Source organism: Bipolaris zeicola (assembly GCF_000523435.1).
Source record: "Bipolaris zeicola 26-R-13 unplaced genomic scaffold scaffold_263, whole genome shotgun sequence".
In the NCBI taxonomy this organism is placed as follows: Eukaryota; Fungi; Ascomycota; class Dothideomycetes; order Pleosporales; family Pleosporaceae; genus Bipolaris; species Bipolaris zeicola.
The window spans coordinates 16,905-31,575 of NW_006912312.1; the positions used below are offsets into that span (position 1 = coordinate 16,905).

The window sequence follows — 14,671 nt, forward strand, 5'->3', positions numbered from 1 at the left end:
ATTAGTGGACATTTCTGAACCGCGCTAGTTCAGGGATACTCCTCCTCATTGTCCTCCTCGCCGGCCTTGTGCTTCACATATTCCCTCAACACCTGCACAAGCTTTGCTCTCCCGTCTTTTCTTTCGAATACCTGTGCATGGTCCACTGTAGGCCACCATATAGTTTCCATACCATGGCCTTTCCATTCAGAGTCTTTCCAACTATAATCCTCGCTCTTGAGATCGGCGTTGTTCAAATACTTGCCAACAGTCTGCGTGTCGACAATAAGATCCCGTCCACCAAGGCTCACAGTCACATCCCGACCTCGTAAATCCTCTTTCCAAAGAATATTCTGTGCCCAGAAAAAGTGCCGCGCTAACGTATGTGCGACCATCATATCGGTTGACGCAAAGTAGTACAGCTGGTGTTCGTTTGCACCTCGCGGATGACGCGCTGTAAAGTTGTATGCAACGTCTGGAAGGTGTAGAAGGAAAGTAACCGGGTCGATAAAGACCATGGGCCCAACTTTTGCAGCGGTGGTAGGGTTTTGAATGAGATGCGTGGAGATCACAGAGCCGTAGGAATGGCTAGCAAGGACTACTTTGTCGAAGCCATGGCGCTCCAGGATCATGTCAATCTGACGGCACATCTCATCTCTGCCAGGCATAGTTTCAGTGATGCGGAAGCTAATGGGCATGAGTTCAATCGCGATAACACCGACTTGACCATCCTCAGCTGCAAGTGGATCGTGTTTATTGATCTCGGTCAAGAACTCGACATATGGGTGTAGGCCGATACCAATTCCGTGGATAAAGAGGATAGGTAAGCGTGTTCTCGAGGTATGTGGCTTGTACCAGTAGCTCAGGTTTCGAGCGGGCGAAATGTTACGTGTAGTGAGACTTGCCAGGCGAGGCGGAAAGACAGCCAACGTGTTGCGGATATGGGTGCGAAAGTGCATGAAGCCAGCATAGCGCAGGCGAACAGCTGTGATGGTGTCGACAAGCATTACAATCTGACCTGGTCAGTATCTCATAAGCACAATATAACAGTGTACATACCATGTACCACAGAAACGGTCGGTGAGCCATGTTCACCTGGTCAATAGTCAAGCGCAGGCTCTTTGCGCTGCCCATTCCAGGCGCTAACTTTCGCCCCAGCATCGTTTCAATACCATCAGCATACTCATTCAGTTCGTCGTCTTCTGAATGGCTCTGCTCCGGTTGCGCCTGCCTCCTCTTCATGCGCTCATCATCGCTTTCGGTACCGCGATTTAATAGCGCCCATGCAAAAAACTCGCGCACATTCTCTCGTCGCACCTCTCCAGGCCTGGCGCCCAGAAACCATCTACTGATGTAATATTCTGGGTGAGGAATCTTATCCCAGCATCGCCAGAAAAGTTCCTTCCTGTCTTCCTGTGGGAGTAGCGGGGGATGTTGTGCTGATGCCTGAAGCGTGCGCTTGCGGGGTATGTACACAAGGAGCCAAAATGCCGTCTCGATGGCGCTCCATGTTAGCAAAAATCGACGAAAGGCCGTATGGGGAGGCTCGGCGATACTGAAGGAAACCCAGAATATGCTGAAAGGCGTGATAGCGCGTAACCCCAGGATGCACGTCCGGATGAATATGTACTTTGGCACCGTATGATCAATCATGATCGCAGCGAACGGTACTCGAAACCGTTCTCAACTTGCCCCTAATCCGACACGAAAAATGCGAGGAGCTATTGTACTATCGCAAACATGTTGGTTGTTGATAGACGGGAACTCCACCTTCTGCAGGCACCGATGACGCAGGCACTTGCGAATCTCTTAGTCAGCCTCACCCCGTCATCTGATCATCTTGCATATCATTATCTTAATTATTGCTGCCTAAAAATACAGCCAACCTTCTAATCTAGTGTTCGAACGCTGATATCCAAACAAACAACACCTCTTTGCAGGTCTATCCGAAACACCTCGGATCTTCTATACGTATTGTCTAAGAAGATTAGTCTGACCCATCACGTGACGAATGTCCACCACCTGAGCCACGACGCTTGCCAAATTTGCTGCTGGATTCATTTCCAGGTCGTTCCCTCCAGCTGTTTTTCCACGGTTGTTTCCCGCCGCCTTGGTGGGTGGCCTCCTGCCCATTTGGCTTCCCAGAGTGCATAACCCGACTGGGCGAAAATGAAGGGCGATGGTCTTTATTGCGCGAATGGGGTCGACTGTGGTCATCAGAGGAGGACTTTTCGCGCGAAGGGGGTTGACCGTATTCGACAGAAGAGGGCTTCCCACGTTGAATATATCTGTTCTTTTTATTTCTCTTCTTCTCTTCTCGTGCCAATGCATCCCTCTCCCGCCGTTGAGCTGCCTTGTTATTGGCAACGCACATGCAATGTGCTGAGATGTGTTCCTCGTCGGGTTCGAGTTGGCACTTGTTGGACTTGCACTCGTCACAGTGAAGACCTGTCGCTGTGCAAGCGGACTTCATGTGCCCAGGCTGACCGCATCTCCAACAGTACTCTTCTACACCGCCAATCGATTTGAAGTTAGTGACGCTATACCGCTCGATATCAGTGGCGACTTCAAGCATCCTATACTTCGGGTGGTTTCTGCACGCGTGTTTACCAAGCCCAATCTGAAAGGCGCAAATCAATGTGCGGCCTGCATCGTTGGCCGCGGTGTGGGGGTCACTATGCTCGAACGACAGGTTTTCTACAAGTCGCTTCAGCCCAATCTGTTCCTTGCGGGGCATGTTCCAGCTATGCATCTGTCGAGCAAGAACTTGCGTATCAATATACCGGACCACTGTGCCAAGAGGGTCCATGTCGAAATCGATCGCTTTGTGCTTCAGATTCTTCTTGTCGTGGCTAACATCATGGCCCAGGACGACAATGGGATGATTTCCTTCCAATCCAGGAACGCCCTTGATAGGCTGGACAAACAAATCGTGCATTATCTGCCGTGCTTGGGCAAAGGTGACAAAACGGCCTTTTCCAAATCGGTTGCCAAGTACCCCTCGAGATTGTGGGTTCTGGTTTGGCAGATGCGATGTCTCTATCAGCCGTAGCAAGTAGAATTGTACTTGCTGCATCAAATGCTCTCCAAAATCTCCAAAATCTCCCTCGTTCACAAGCGACACAACATCTTGTCGGGAAAAGGTAGCGATACCCACTTCGGTCGTCTCTTCCGTGTTGTTGGACCAGTGTTCGCAGTCTAGACATACCACGATGATGTGGTCGGCAGCTTCTCGTGCAAAATCGGGAATGTCAGAGATGTGGCTCATCCCAATGCAGTACCGCCACACTTCAAAATCTGTGAGTTGATCAAAGCGGTTTTTGAGTGCTTTGATGGCGGTGTCTTGCTGTTGCTGCGCAGATACTGCAAAAGGAATGTCCGTTGTGAAAGGCGTCGCGTTGGCATCATAGGACGTAGTGATTTCGGTGTCGACAGTGAGCGTAATCTCCATGGTGATCTATAATAAATATAACCTTGTGTAAAAGCCAAAGCCTGGAAGTTGCGCTGACGCCAGATAAAAGGCTGGAATGGAACTGGAAAGAGCCACCATCTATCAGTTTGTGCTCACAAACGGGATATTGAAGGAAACAATATAAGAAGTAGTAGAGGTTGCAAGATACTGCAAGCCCGGGCCGAAGCCAACTTAGCAAACAAATAGGTGTTGGTGAGGGTTAATGCGCGGGGGTCTCGGATCGGTGAGAGCAGTGTAAGACCGGGAGGTTTCCGATGAAATTGGCTTCAATAACAAAATTTATGACTTACAGGTATGAGTTCGTTTTGGAAAAATATTTAGCATCTGAGTCGAGTGTTGTGCGTAGATTTGCTATCGTGGCGGTTGGCCCTACGCAAGCATTTACCATAACCCTGCTCTTTTTTCTACAAATGAGTTCTAGTCACAGACTCTAGAAGAATCACACAAGGAACTGTAATTCTATCCATGCTATATATATGACAATAAAACGACATCGTGTTCTCCTCGTGGGAACCGTTCTTGTTGAACCATAGTTCCGAAAACTATAGATTGACAATGCCAAAAAAGATGTTGGTGAAGTTCAATTCATTAATATTGAAGAACATGCATCGCTTGGTAATATCTACCCAGATGGTACGATATCGTCCTATCAGAGTAGCCGAATATCTAACAACTAAGGCTGTATCTCAAGTTCACATATCCGGTCAGTGGTTCATCATTGCTAAATACTTGAACACGAAACTAGCGCTTCTTGACACAACGTTAATGACCACGATAATAGTAACAACTGGTTCTAGTCTATGTAACGTGAAGCTACTATAATACTTTGTGGTAAATTCTCATAGCTGATGATCGATTACAATAACCAGCAATCAAATACGGAGTGCACACCTCGTGCCCCTCTGACTTCAACAATGGGTGAATCACTCCAACTGTGTTCAAGAAGCCGCGAGAGCGGAAAACTTCATGAATAGGTAGGAAAACGCGCGATGACGGTATGCATGTGGTTGATAGGCTACAATGCGTGAGGTGAATCGAGTTTTGCAAGGAAACCCGGAAAAGTGAATGTCAGAGCGCACAAAGACTGCACATGGACCAGTGAATTGTGAGAATTCACCAAGTGGGTTTACGCTGCGTTCGATAACCATAGTTCGCTCACTTTGCTATCTTGCTATCACCTCTGGGCATACAAAGACCTTACGACTCATAAATCTCGACCAAAAAACTTCTTTTCCTATTCTTCCTCAACAAAGGTCCATTCGAAACAACAGGTACCATACAAGAAAAGCCTGAGACATACCTTGGGTTAACAACGCACCATGAAATTTTTCCGTTCTTCAAAGCCTGTCAAGAAGCAGCCACCAGAGTACAGTGCATTTACAGGCGAACAAATTCCACCTCCACCCATCGAAGGACTGGCGGCCTTGTCGATTACTGACCCGCAATTCAGTGAACGCATGGAAGATGTCGCCCACTTCTTCCAGGGAATGAGTCATAAAGAGGTTCTCGAGTTCTGCTTGGGATTTGAAAGGCCAAATACTCCGATACTTGCTGAACACGTCGTGCTTATTGCGGTGCAGTGTGGCGAGCTGTATGGAGAGCGCCGTGCACTGCTGGATATTGGAGTACACACTGTCAAACGCCGAGGCATACAGGAGAAATTTGCATCTCCTGGACCGCATAGCCTGGATATCATTCGCAACGTATCATACCATCACATAATTATGCAGGATAATGCGTATCTTGTGAATCTCCGAGGAAGTCCTCTGGATTCTCAGAAAACCCGCTTTGGGCGCACACGGTATGTAGACGGGAAAGAAGCCAAAGTTGTGCTAGAAAATTTCTTACGACAACCTGTCGAGCCCCTGCTATCGAGAAATGAGTATTGTTCTGTTTCAAACAAGTATCTAGTCCCAGGTGCCTGTCCCATTGTCATTCTACAGGATGGCTCATGGCAGCGGCATTCACTACTCAATGCTCTCGGTCTTGAACAAATAACTGGAGAGAATATTGTATCAATGATAAACACACAACGAATTGCTTGCGAAACAGGCTTTGGCTGGCGCGACAAGACTTTCACATTGGGGCAACTCGCTACCGATCTTAAGATTGACTTTCCTGAATTCCGGAGCGCTGCCGACTGGGCTGCATATTCCCTCATCACTTCTGTACAAATGGTTATGCTCTCAAAAATACCACTGGCGGAGCAGCCGATTCAGTCGGTCGTCAACATTGTAATGCTGCACAGCCAATGTAATCAACCGTTATGGGGTAGCGAGCACTATTGTTCGAGGTGCGGACATGACAGTCACAGCCGCAAAGATTGCCGTGTGATGCAAATTGTAAGGAAGTGTCCCAAGTGTGCTAAAGCAGGGAGGCACCCAGCTGCGACGACTCATATACCGCTAATGTGCCCCTGGTAAGACTGCTCGTTCATTGCCCAGTTGGTTGGGCAGAAGCAATGTTCATGGTTTTGGAGATGGGGTTCCGCTTCTAGAAAGGTATGTAATAATAGAGTTTGTAGAAACTTAAAGCATCACTGTTTGCTGGACGATGCTTGCACCTTCAAATGTGAACATGTATACAGCACCAACCGTTTGTGGCGTTGAGCTGAGACTGAGACGTTACATTTGCGGGATGAGATCATTAGTACCAAGCCACATGTGGCGGCAGCAGCCGCGCGCACCCTTCTTCCACACCTCAAGGGTCACAACCTGTCACTTGTCCTCTACAAAATCTCATTCGCCACAGCACATTTTGGCTATCTTACAGCATATCTATATACGTGCACCGACAGCGCGGCTTACTCTGTATCGACCTATTGTACCTGGTACAAGGCTGGGGTCTCCACACCTGCCTTCCCCGCATCCCACCTTATCAGGCCATCTCCACGTGTTCGCGACTCAAGTCTACAAAGTACCTTTCGGCCATAGGTCGTTGGATCTCCAATATTAACACCACACCAATGTCAAATTCCATAACCAACGGCGACAAGGGGAGTGCTAGCGCTCCCCGTGATCATTTGAGTAACTTGCCCGAGGAAATCTTGCTCCAAATCTTCGAAGCCGTGGGTCGCAATGCCAGGCGCGACCTCTGTAATGTGTCGCGCGTCAACAAGAAATGTCATCGCCTCAGTGATGCCATTCTCTACAAGAGTATTCTTTTCGATTCGCCAGAGCTGCATCTCACCTTTAGCGAGTCGCTGAGTCGGCGACCCCGTCGTGGCTCTGCTATTCACGAAATCAAGCTCTCATACCCATCCTCGGAACTGTCGCAACTGGCCCTCGATGCACCAGTACATGGCTCGTATCTCGACCCCAAGCGATCAGACAGCCTTTCACGGACATTGTCTATCATGTCGAATTTGGAAAAGTTGGACATCTCAGTACCAGATGTGTTGCTGCATGGCATTGGCACCTTGTTCAATGGTCCGTTCGATCTCACCTGTTTGAAGACATGTTCGCTATTCTACCAATGCGCCAATGATGCATACTGGGACCTCCGCGAAAACATTCACATATTCGCTCACCCGACTCTTGAGACTTTGACCATTCGACGAGCGAAGCTAGACGAAAAAGGCTTTGACCACATCGAGCGACCCCACATGACAGCGCTAAAGCATCTCCATTTGATCGAGTGCGACATTAACGATGATTCGCTTGGCGATCTCCTTGAACTGCCCGAGGCGCTTGAGGAATTTGTTATGACGCAGACAGAAGAGCCAGAGCCAGAGTTGGAGGAGAGTTCCGATAACGTTGGTGACTACATCTTGGCTGCACAGTCGCAGGCCGAGTTTCTAAAGAGCATTACAATCGACCACCCTACACTTACTGGACGCAAGGTATTACGAATGAGAGAGTTTGCAGCACTGGAGACCCTGCGTCTGAATTGGGACTATCAACTTTTTGGGAAATCGTCTAAACGACCAAGGCTTCATTCAGTAGGGTTACCGCCGGTCATGGAAACGCTCGAGTTCTTCAACGATCTGGGAAGCGACAACGAAGTCACGGATCTTTTGCTGGCTACGATTGAGCAAAAAGACGTTGTTGCGCGGAACTGGAAGAAATTTATAGTAGTCGAAGGGGAGAATGGAGTTTCTCGAGAAATCAAGGATGCGTGCAAGGCAGCGGGACTTCAGCTAGACATCATCGGGGCCATGGATGACGATTCAGACGAGAATTCAGATGACGACTCAAATAACGATTCAGATGAGAATTCAGATGAGAATTCAGATGACGATTCGGATAAGAACAGCGAATAATTTTGGAAGAAATTAGATCTTCACCAATATCCGCCTAGACGTGTGCGCCGCATGACCCTGGAATACCTGATCGCACTTGACCGCATGCTTTTCAACAAGAACCTCGCTGTATCAACTACGCAATTCTTCGTCATTATGCACGCTTCAGATCGCATCAGATTCGACCCAAAGTCCTTGGTAATGCCATGGTATATAATTGTAAAGACCAATCGTGCTACCATGGTGTCGTTTCTCGATATCGAGAGGTTGTCAGATCGATATTCTAAGGAATTCAAACGGCTCTTATCACGCGAGGCCACGTCAGTAGCGATTCCAGGGATGACAATCGTAGCCAAGAAAGTACCCCACGTCCAGGCGACAACGATAAAATCAGCGCACGCGATCACACTTTGTATGCCTGGCTATTCGGTGTGTCAAATCGGTCTATTATAGGTTGCGAACCGACCGTACAGGGGAGAAAGGGTTGTTGAACTTGCCCAGACATTCATCTGTCACACATCCCAGGACTATTCGAGGCATCTCTTACAGCAAACCAAAGTCACCGGCAGCGTAGAGTCGGATAGTCTATTCCTCACTTGCGAACTACCGACTAACTTCAATGTCCATTTTCTTCTTTTTAGTTCATGAAACTCAACAAAGCGGAGGAAGTACTTGTCATAATCAACCTCGATTAGAAGCATTCTTATACCTAGAAATACATGTAGATAAAGCAAGATAAAAATACCAATTAGATACCTCTACCACTAAATCTTCCACATATCCAAACAGGGGGATCCCATCTTTCCATATCCTCCTTTTCCTACCGCAAAACAAGCGTATATCTCCCCTTAACCACTATCCTCGCTCTCCTCCCTCCTCTCACATCCTTCCCCTTACCCCTCGCTTTCCCCCGTCCCCTTCCCTTCTTCCCCTTGCCATTCCCCACTCCACCTCCCTTCCTACCCTTTCTCCTGCGTAACCCACTATCCCGCCACCCTTGCACATACATCCACACATGCCGCGCAAGTACGAGTACCACCATGGCTATACTGTCGGCCTTGAGCTTGATGTGCGTGGTGGGTACATAGGAGAAGGTGGGTCGCGGTAGGGCTGCGAGGAGGGAGAAAGGGAGGGAAACGATTTGTTTGAGAGCTGTAGTTATTGTGTTCATTTTGGATGGTAGAGGAAAGATGGGAGAAAGAGGAAGAGGGTGGATGAAGGAGGTTTTGTGGGGGGGATTGACGTGGCGGGTTGTGAAGCAGTTCTTTGTTGGTGTCAATGGATTGTGGATTTTCCTGCGTGACGTTGTTCGTATCATATCGAGAGGCGTTTTTGGACATGCAGCCATGTATGGTGGTGCGTGGCTTTCATGGTTGAAACAGGGTTACCGTTGATACTGTGGATTGGGGCTTTGGTTGAGAGGCTTGGTGGCAATGGAAGATGGCGCTTTTCATCTGTATATTCCACGTTTGGCGTCTATGCCGTGATATGCAACGCCAGCAGGCAGTTCGAGTGGCCTGTCGTCGTCAAAAGTCGGCTGTAGCAAGTTAGTTCAACCGTATTCCCAACTAATCTTACTTGAGATGAAAGAACGAACCGCTGCGACGTATCCGTCAATTTGCTGGGGAGGCAGAGGACCCAGTCTCCCACTCCCTTGCAATTCCTGAGGTCCACTATACTGCTCTTGGATGTCGAGTTGCTGTGGACGTAGCAACGCTCCTTGGGGGTTGCTTTGCGCACCTGCTGGCGCCGTATATTGGTATCCCACAAACGGTGTCAACTGGTCTTCCTGCATTTTGCGTAGGGCCTTTTTGCGCTGTCGTTGTTTTCTGCACATTACACAGAAGATGACCGTGCAGAATGCTCCTACTATTACTAGACAGCCGAGGCCAACGATGCTTCCGATAACAGCGGGTTCCAGATATGTGCGGCGGTGAAGGGGCGCCATGTTTCGCGGTATATCTTGTCACGTTTTCAAGCTGGTGTCGGGTTGCTATTGTACATTGTACCGCATATCAGGAACCTGTGGGTTTGGTGTATTTAAACGTGCCATTGGCTCAGAGTGGCTATGCAATGCGTTCAAGCCACGAACTTGGCCTGACGCAGCCATTGGCAGGATGTAGTGGAGCGTCTGCGGGTTGTTGGGGGCCTGAATGTTCATCTGCCTATTGTATTTGCCAGGCTTGCTTGAATGGATGTGATATTCAAGAGGCTTGAAAGTAGGGCCGAGAATAGAACAGTAAAATGAGGGAATTTGGGTGCGGATCATAGAAAGATAGCCTTGACGAGCAGGCCACGAGGATGATGATGTGGAGGTGTCCCGTGTGTGTGCCATCACGCCTACCAGGGGTCTACAACTGTCCTAACCAAATTCATATTTGCATAACAAGTGGCTTACACTGAAACCACCAATTGCGTAGAAAGGTAGATTTGCGATAACAAGTACACGTGACGATACCTAAGGGTGGTGGATAGAAGCCTCAAAGCCGCTTGCGCTAGCGCCAATGGATGACGCGCGATTCGGCCTAAATGAAGATGACGTGCGGCATCTAGCTGGCCGTGTAGATCAAAAATATATCTTATGCTCGATATCCTACCCAACACCACCTCTTCTTGCCCTCCATGGTATGTGGACATTAAAGATGCTGGGATCAATAAGCTCCTGTCTGCGCTAAGCTCGGCTATAATTCTCCCAGCCACGGCTGAACTGCCATCACGCGCCAACGCAACCACCCCACCACTACGCATTACTGCCTTTTGCGCCGCACAGTCACACTGCATACCATCGTATCGCACTGATCGCGGAACTTACAATAAGAGACTGCTGCGCGACACTGCCTCAGTCACAACTCCCCAGCATCGGCCACCCAGCTCGGAGTATGCTCTCGCCATATCGACACACCAGAAGACGTCAACACTGCAACAAACAAAATGGATGAGGACCTGCGTATGCTTGAGGTATGTGGGCAAGGAGAACTGACTCAACACGCGCATCCACTAACACGGACGCGTTTTACAGGAGGAATATTGCCCGCCAATAGATCCTACGCTTCTCTATACCATTTATTCGGACTATGCAGGGGAACCAGATGCCGTTGCTCGCACCAGGGAACTATTGGAGACCCTGAAGGCCACAGCTGAAGTGGAAGCACTGAATTTTGACCCCTCTGGTAGCAGTGGGGGCGCCGTGCAAGACAGTCCAGACAAGAGCAGCACCGACGCCGATTCATGGGGTACCCAGACGGTAACGACAGAGCACTCGTCCCTTTCAAACGACTTTGCTTCGCTTAGTGTAAATGGGGGTTCGGGAAGCCCACAGGAATCATTCGAGAGTGGATATTACAAAGATACGGAACAGTTTGATGTTCCTACCAAGGAACTGCTGCTCGCCGAGACGTTCCCCGGCTTGCGGCTCGCCCAGGTGACGCACACGCTGAAAAAATGCGGCTACGATTACGACAAAGCAACAGACGAGCTACTCAATCATGTCTTCTTCGATGATAGCAGGAAGAGCCCTACAGAGGATGGACCTATTGCCAAGGGTATTGAAGCCTTTTCTGAAGACCATCACATACCACAAAAGGGAAAAAAGGGCAAGGCAAAGAAAAGGCAAAAAGTGTCTTTGAATAACGCTGGGGCTGATTATTTTGTTGAATCAGATGCGCCGACAAACCGCTGGCAGAACACAAGCCGTGACGTGGATTTTGTCACGTCGCGCACGAGCGTTCCACCAAAGACTGTCTCGTCGCTCTATCATGCGAACGGTGCATCATTGTCAGCGACTGTGTTGGCAATTGTGAGAAGAGACATTGAAGCGCACAAAAAGGAAGGGCAGCCAGATGCTGCGCTAGTACAAGACGCAATCACCCTAAACGAGAGTTTTCCTTCGATCGATTTGGAGCATGCCATTGCAGTCGTGCGCCTGGCTGCCCCGTCGACCAGCAAAGCTAAAGAACTTGCAAAAGCCCTCACCCAACAACCGGCAAGCGAAACGGGCGGCAAAGGTGGCATCAAACTTGACTTGCGATATGCTCCAGTCGATCTGTCTGATCCTTCGGAAGTAACCAAACTGCCTGTCCTTGCGCCTTCTGCCAGGCCCCGCGATGCCGTCTCCACCGCTGCTGCTCGAAACGATGCGTTTACAAAAGCATCTGGCGCTTACCGCAGAGGCAAATCAACACCACTCATGAGGCAAGCTGCAGCTTATTATGCGCAAGAGGGCCGTGACCTCAACGCCAATCTGAAAGTTATGAACGCAGCTGAAGCCGATTCGTTAGTTTCATCACAATCAGGACCTACGCACCTCGACCTGCACGGCGTAACTGTTGCGGACGCGACTAGGATAGCAAAGCAACGCACACAGGCTTGGTGGGACGGCCTCGGGGAGCGCAGGATTCCTGAGTGGAGCGGTCCTGGCCGTAGAGGCGGAGGCGATGTCTTCAGGATCATCACAGGCTTGGGTAGACACAGCGAAGGCGGCCAAGGTAAACTGGGGCCTGCGGTGTTGAAGACATTGGTAAACGAGGGTTGGAAGGTTGAGGCTGAGCCTGGTGAGTTGTACGTCACAGGTTTGGCGAGAAGAAGATGAAGTTGAGCCTGGATCTGGAAAAGATGCGTTGTATACAGGCCATTTCTGTGTCAATGTTGTTTCAATATACCCTTGTGTATGCGCAAAAGCGCAATGATATGCCAAATGATGAACATTGCTGCAACAACTATTGTGTAAACCAGAGAGCGTTGAAGTTGGCATGCCCCTATCCCTATCTTGACGTATTAGCGTCGCGCCAAGTCTTCCGCCGTTGACGGACCCACACTCGCCTTCCCCGTCCCCCCATTTTTCCCATGGCCATTACGCACGCGAGAACAAATCTCGAAACACTCGACAGCTTGTCGATAAGCTCTTCCTACATGAGCAGTCGCAGGGTCAAGGCGCAATCGCTCTCGTGCCTGGGTTTCAAAACCAAAACGCGCGTTTTTTTCCTCCCTTTCTCGGGCATGTATGGCGCTGCGGCACGTCTGCCCGTTTCATGGGGGCTGCGACAGAAACAGCTACACCATTTGTATGCGAAAGTCGTTTTTTGGGTAAGGATAGACTCGCCCGTTGACAAACGGTGTGTATAGACGTTAGTTGCGAAGGAGTAATCGCCCAGTACCAACCCGATGATGTGAGGATTCAATTGATGTTTTCGAACACTTTACAGCATGCAATTGGAATATTGCGACAGCAAAATTATCAACTCGCTCATCGTACAGGCATGTACAGGTACCGTAAAGATAGTCATCGTTCTATCCACATAGTGGGCCCACCCACGTAATGAGCGTTTCGCCCTCAAGGCCTCGTAGTCACAGACTCTCCGCATTGCGCATGCCTTGCACCACCTGCACCCGCCTGAGGGTCTGTCCACCCTTGCGCGCACGCAACATGATAGCCTTGCAATCGGGATCGCTACCAACACGGCAGGCCAAGGATGGAGTAATGGAATAACCAGTTTGAACGCGTCAACATTTTGATACCGGACGTGCCATGCCCGATGGCGGACCCTTGCTCCAGTGCAAGAGAAGAACGAATATATAGAAGGCAGCTAGAAAGTCGACAATTGCTTTTTTGTTATCAAGTATTCGATACTCGTTCAGTTAGGCGGTTGCAAGCACCGTTCACACATATTCATATATATACCACCAGCATTGTACATTCTGCTGCTAGCCAGCTTCGTCTTTACTGTTCCTACACAGACTACTTTCATACACCGCTGCCGGACAGTCTCTTTTTTTTTAACACGACTATCTTTTTGATAAATCTACCACGATACGCTATATTCCACAAACGCCATCATGAAGTTCGACACTAGCATTCTTCTTGCCTCTTTGGCTGCTTCCGCCGCTGCTGCTCCGGCGGCTAGGCCCAACAATGTTGCTCTTGAGAAGCGCTTTCCTGTGCGTCTACCTTTTATTTCCTCTAAATGGCAATCGGTAATATGATATGGGCCATTATAACTAACAACTATCTAGGACGGAACCGCAGCCCAGCAACTCCCCGCACACTTCATTTCCACTGTCCGCCGGTTCACAGGCGAGAAGATTAAGACCAAGCGTCAGCTCGATGGTCTCCTCGGCAGCCTAGGTGGTGGCGGCCTTGGTGATCTTCTCGGAGGACTGACTGGCGGCGGCGGTGGCAACGAGGAAAACGCTCAGGCGGATTCTGGCAATGCTCAGGAGGGTTCTGGTAACGCTCAGGAGGATTCAGGCAACGCTCAGGAGGAGTCTGGCAACAACCAGAATGCCGGTGCCGGTGCTGGTGCCGAGAACGGTGCAGCTAACAATGGCACTGAGGCTGCTGGAGCTGAAAATGCTGCTGCGGGTAATGGACAGGCTCAGATTGAGGGTGAGGATGAGCAGGCCCAGGGAAATGCCGGTAATGAAAACGCCGCTGAGGAGGATGATATTGAGATCAATGGGTTCGCAGGAAATGATGCCCAAGGTATGTCTTGTTTATTCTGAACTTGAAGTTATATTCTAACGCTTCCCAGCTGCTGGACAGCAAAATGCTGGTGGTGCTGCTGCTGCACAGCAGGGACAGGCTGGTACTGCTAACGCGGCTTCTGCCCAGAAAGGAGCAGGAAACGCGAATGCTGGTGCTGCTCAGCAAGGCCAGGCACAGGCTGGTAATGCTAATGCAGCCTATGGTCAGCAAAACCAGGCAGCTAGTGCTGGAAATGCCGATGCTGCCTCTGCTGAGCAAGCCCAAGGTCAAGCCGGTGGTGCCAACAACGCTGCTGCCCAGCAAGGACAGGCAGCTAACGCTGGTAACGCCAATGCTGGTAATGCTAATGCTGGAAACGCCAACGCTGGAAACGCCAACGCTGGAAACGCCAACGCTGGTAATGCTAACGCGGCTTCTGCTGAGCAAGCCCAAGGCCAAGCTGGTGGTGCCAACAACGCTGCTGCCCAGCCATGTGCTGGTGGCGTTGCTGGTGCTGGTG

General features: G+C 49.8%; 6 protein-coding genes across 6 annotated transcripts; 4 read left to right on the plus strand and 2 right to left on the minus strand.

Annotated features, from left to right (window-relative positions):
• Positions 1-29: 29 nt before the first annotated feature.
• Positions 30-1,632, minus strand: COCCADRAFT_9046 (uncharacterized protein; the record flags this gene model as incomplete). The annotated part of the gene is made up of 2 exons (XM_007718900.1): positions 30-992; positions 1,039-1,632. 2 exons carry the CDS (start codon positions 1,630-1,632, stop codon positions 30-32), a joined length of 1,557 nt encoding a protein of 518 aa, XP_007717090.1.
• A 3,138-nt stretch (positions 1,633-4,770) lies between these two features.
• Positions 4,771-5,785, plus strand: COCCADRAFT_9048 (uncharacterized protein; the record flags this gene model as incomplete). The annotated part of the gene is made up of 2 exons (XM_007718901.1): positions 4,771-5,704; positions 5,766-5,785. The coding sequence occupies 2 exons, from the start codon at positions 4,771-4,773 to the stop codon at positions 5,783-5,785; spliced, it is 954 nt and encodes a 317-aa protein (XP_007717091.1).
• A 631-nt stretch (positions 5,786-6,416) lies between these two features.
• On the plus strand, positions 6,417-7,712 carry COCCADRAFT_9049 (uncharacterized protein; the record flags this gene model as incomplete). Its single annotated transcript, XM_007718902.1, has 1 exon — positions 6,417-7,712. The coding sequence occupies one exon, from the start codon at positions 6,417-6,419 to the stop codon at positions 7,710-7,712; it is 1,296 nt and encodes a 431-aa protein (XP_007717092.1).
• Positions 7,713-9,141: 1,429 nt separating this feature from the next.
• On the minus strand, positions 9,142-9,639 carry COCCADRAFT_30177 (uncharacterized protein; the record flags this gene model as incomplete). The annotated part of the gene is made up of 2 exons (XM_007718903.1): positions 9,142-9,228; positions 9,289-9,639. 2 exons carry the CDS (start codon positions 9,637-9,639, stop codon positions 9,142-9,144), a joined length of 438 nt encoding a protein of 145 aa, XP_007717093.1.
• A 983-nt stretch (positions 9,640-10,622) lies between these two features.
• Positions 10,623-12,279, plus strand: COCCADRAFT_108691 (uncharacterized protein; the record flags this gene model as incomplete). The annotated part of the gene is made up of 2 exons (XM_007718904.1): positions 10,623-10,649; positions 10,711-12,279. The coding sequence occupies 2 exons, from the start codon at positions 10,623-10,625 to the stop codon at positions 12,277-12,279; spliced, it is 1,596 nt and encodes a 531-aa protein (XP_007717094.1).
• Positions 12,280-13,523: 1,244 nt separating this feature from the next.
• Positions 13,524-14,668, plus strand: COCCADRAFT_30179 (uncharacterized protein; the record flags this gene model as incomplete). Its single annotated transcript, XM_007718905.1, has 3 exons — positions 13,524-13,625; positions 13,701-14,169; positions 14,219-14,668. Coding segments are annotated over 3 exons (1,021 nt in total), but the record flags the coding sequence as incomplete, so codon positions are not given.
• Between the last annotated feature and the right edge of the window lie 3 nt (positions 14,669-14,671).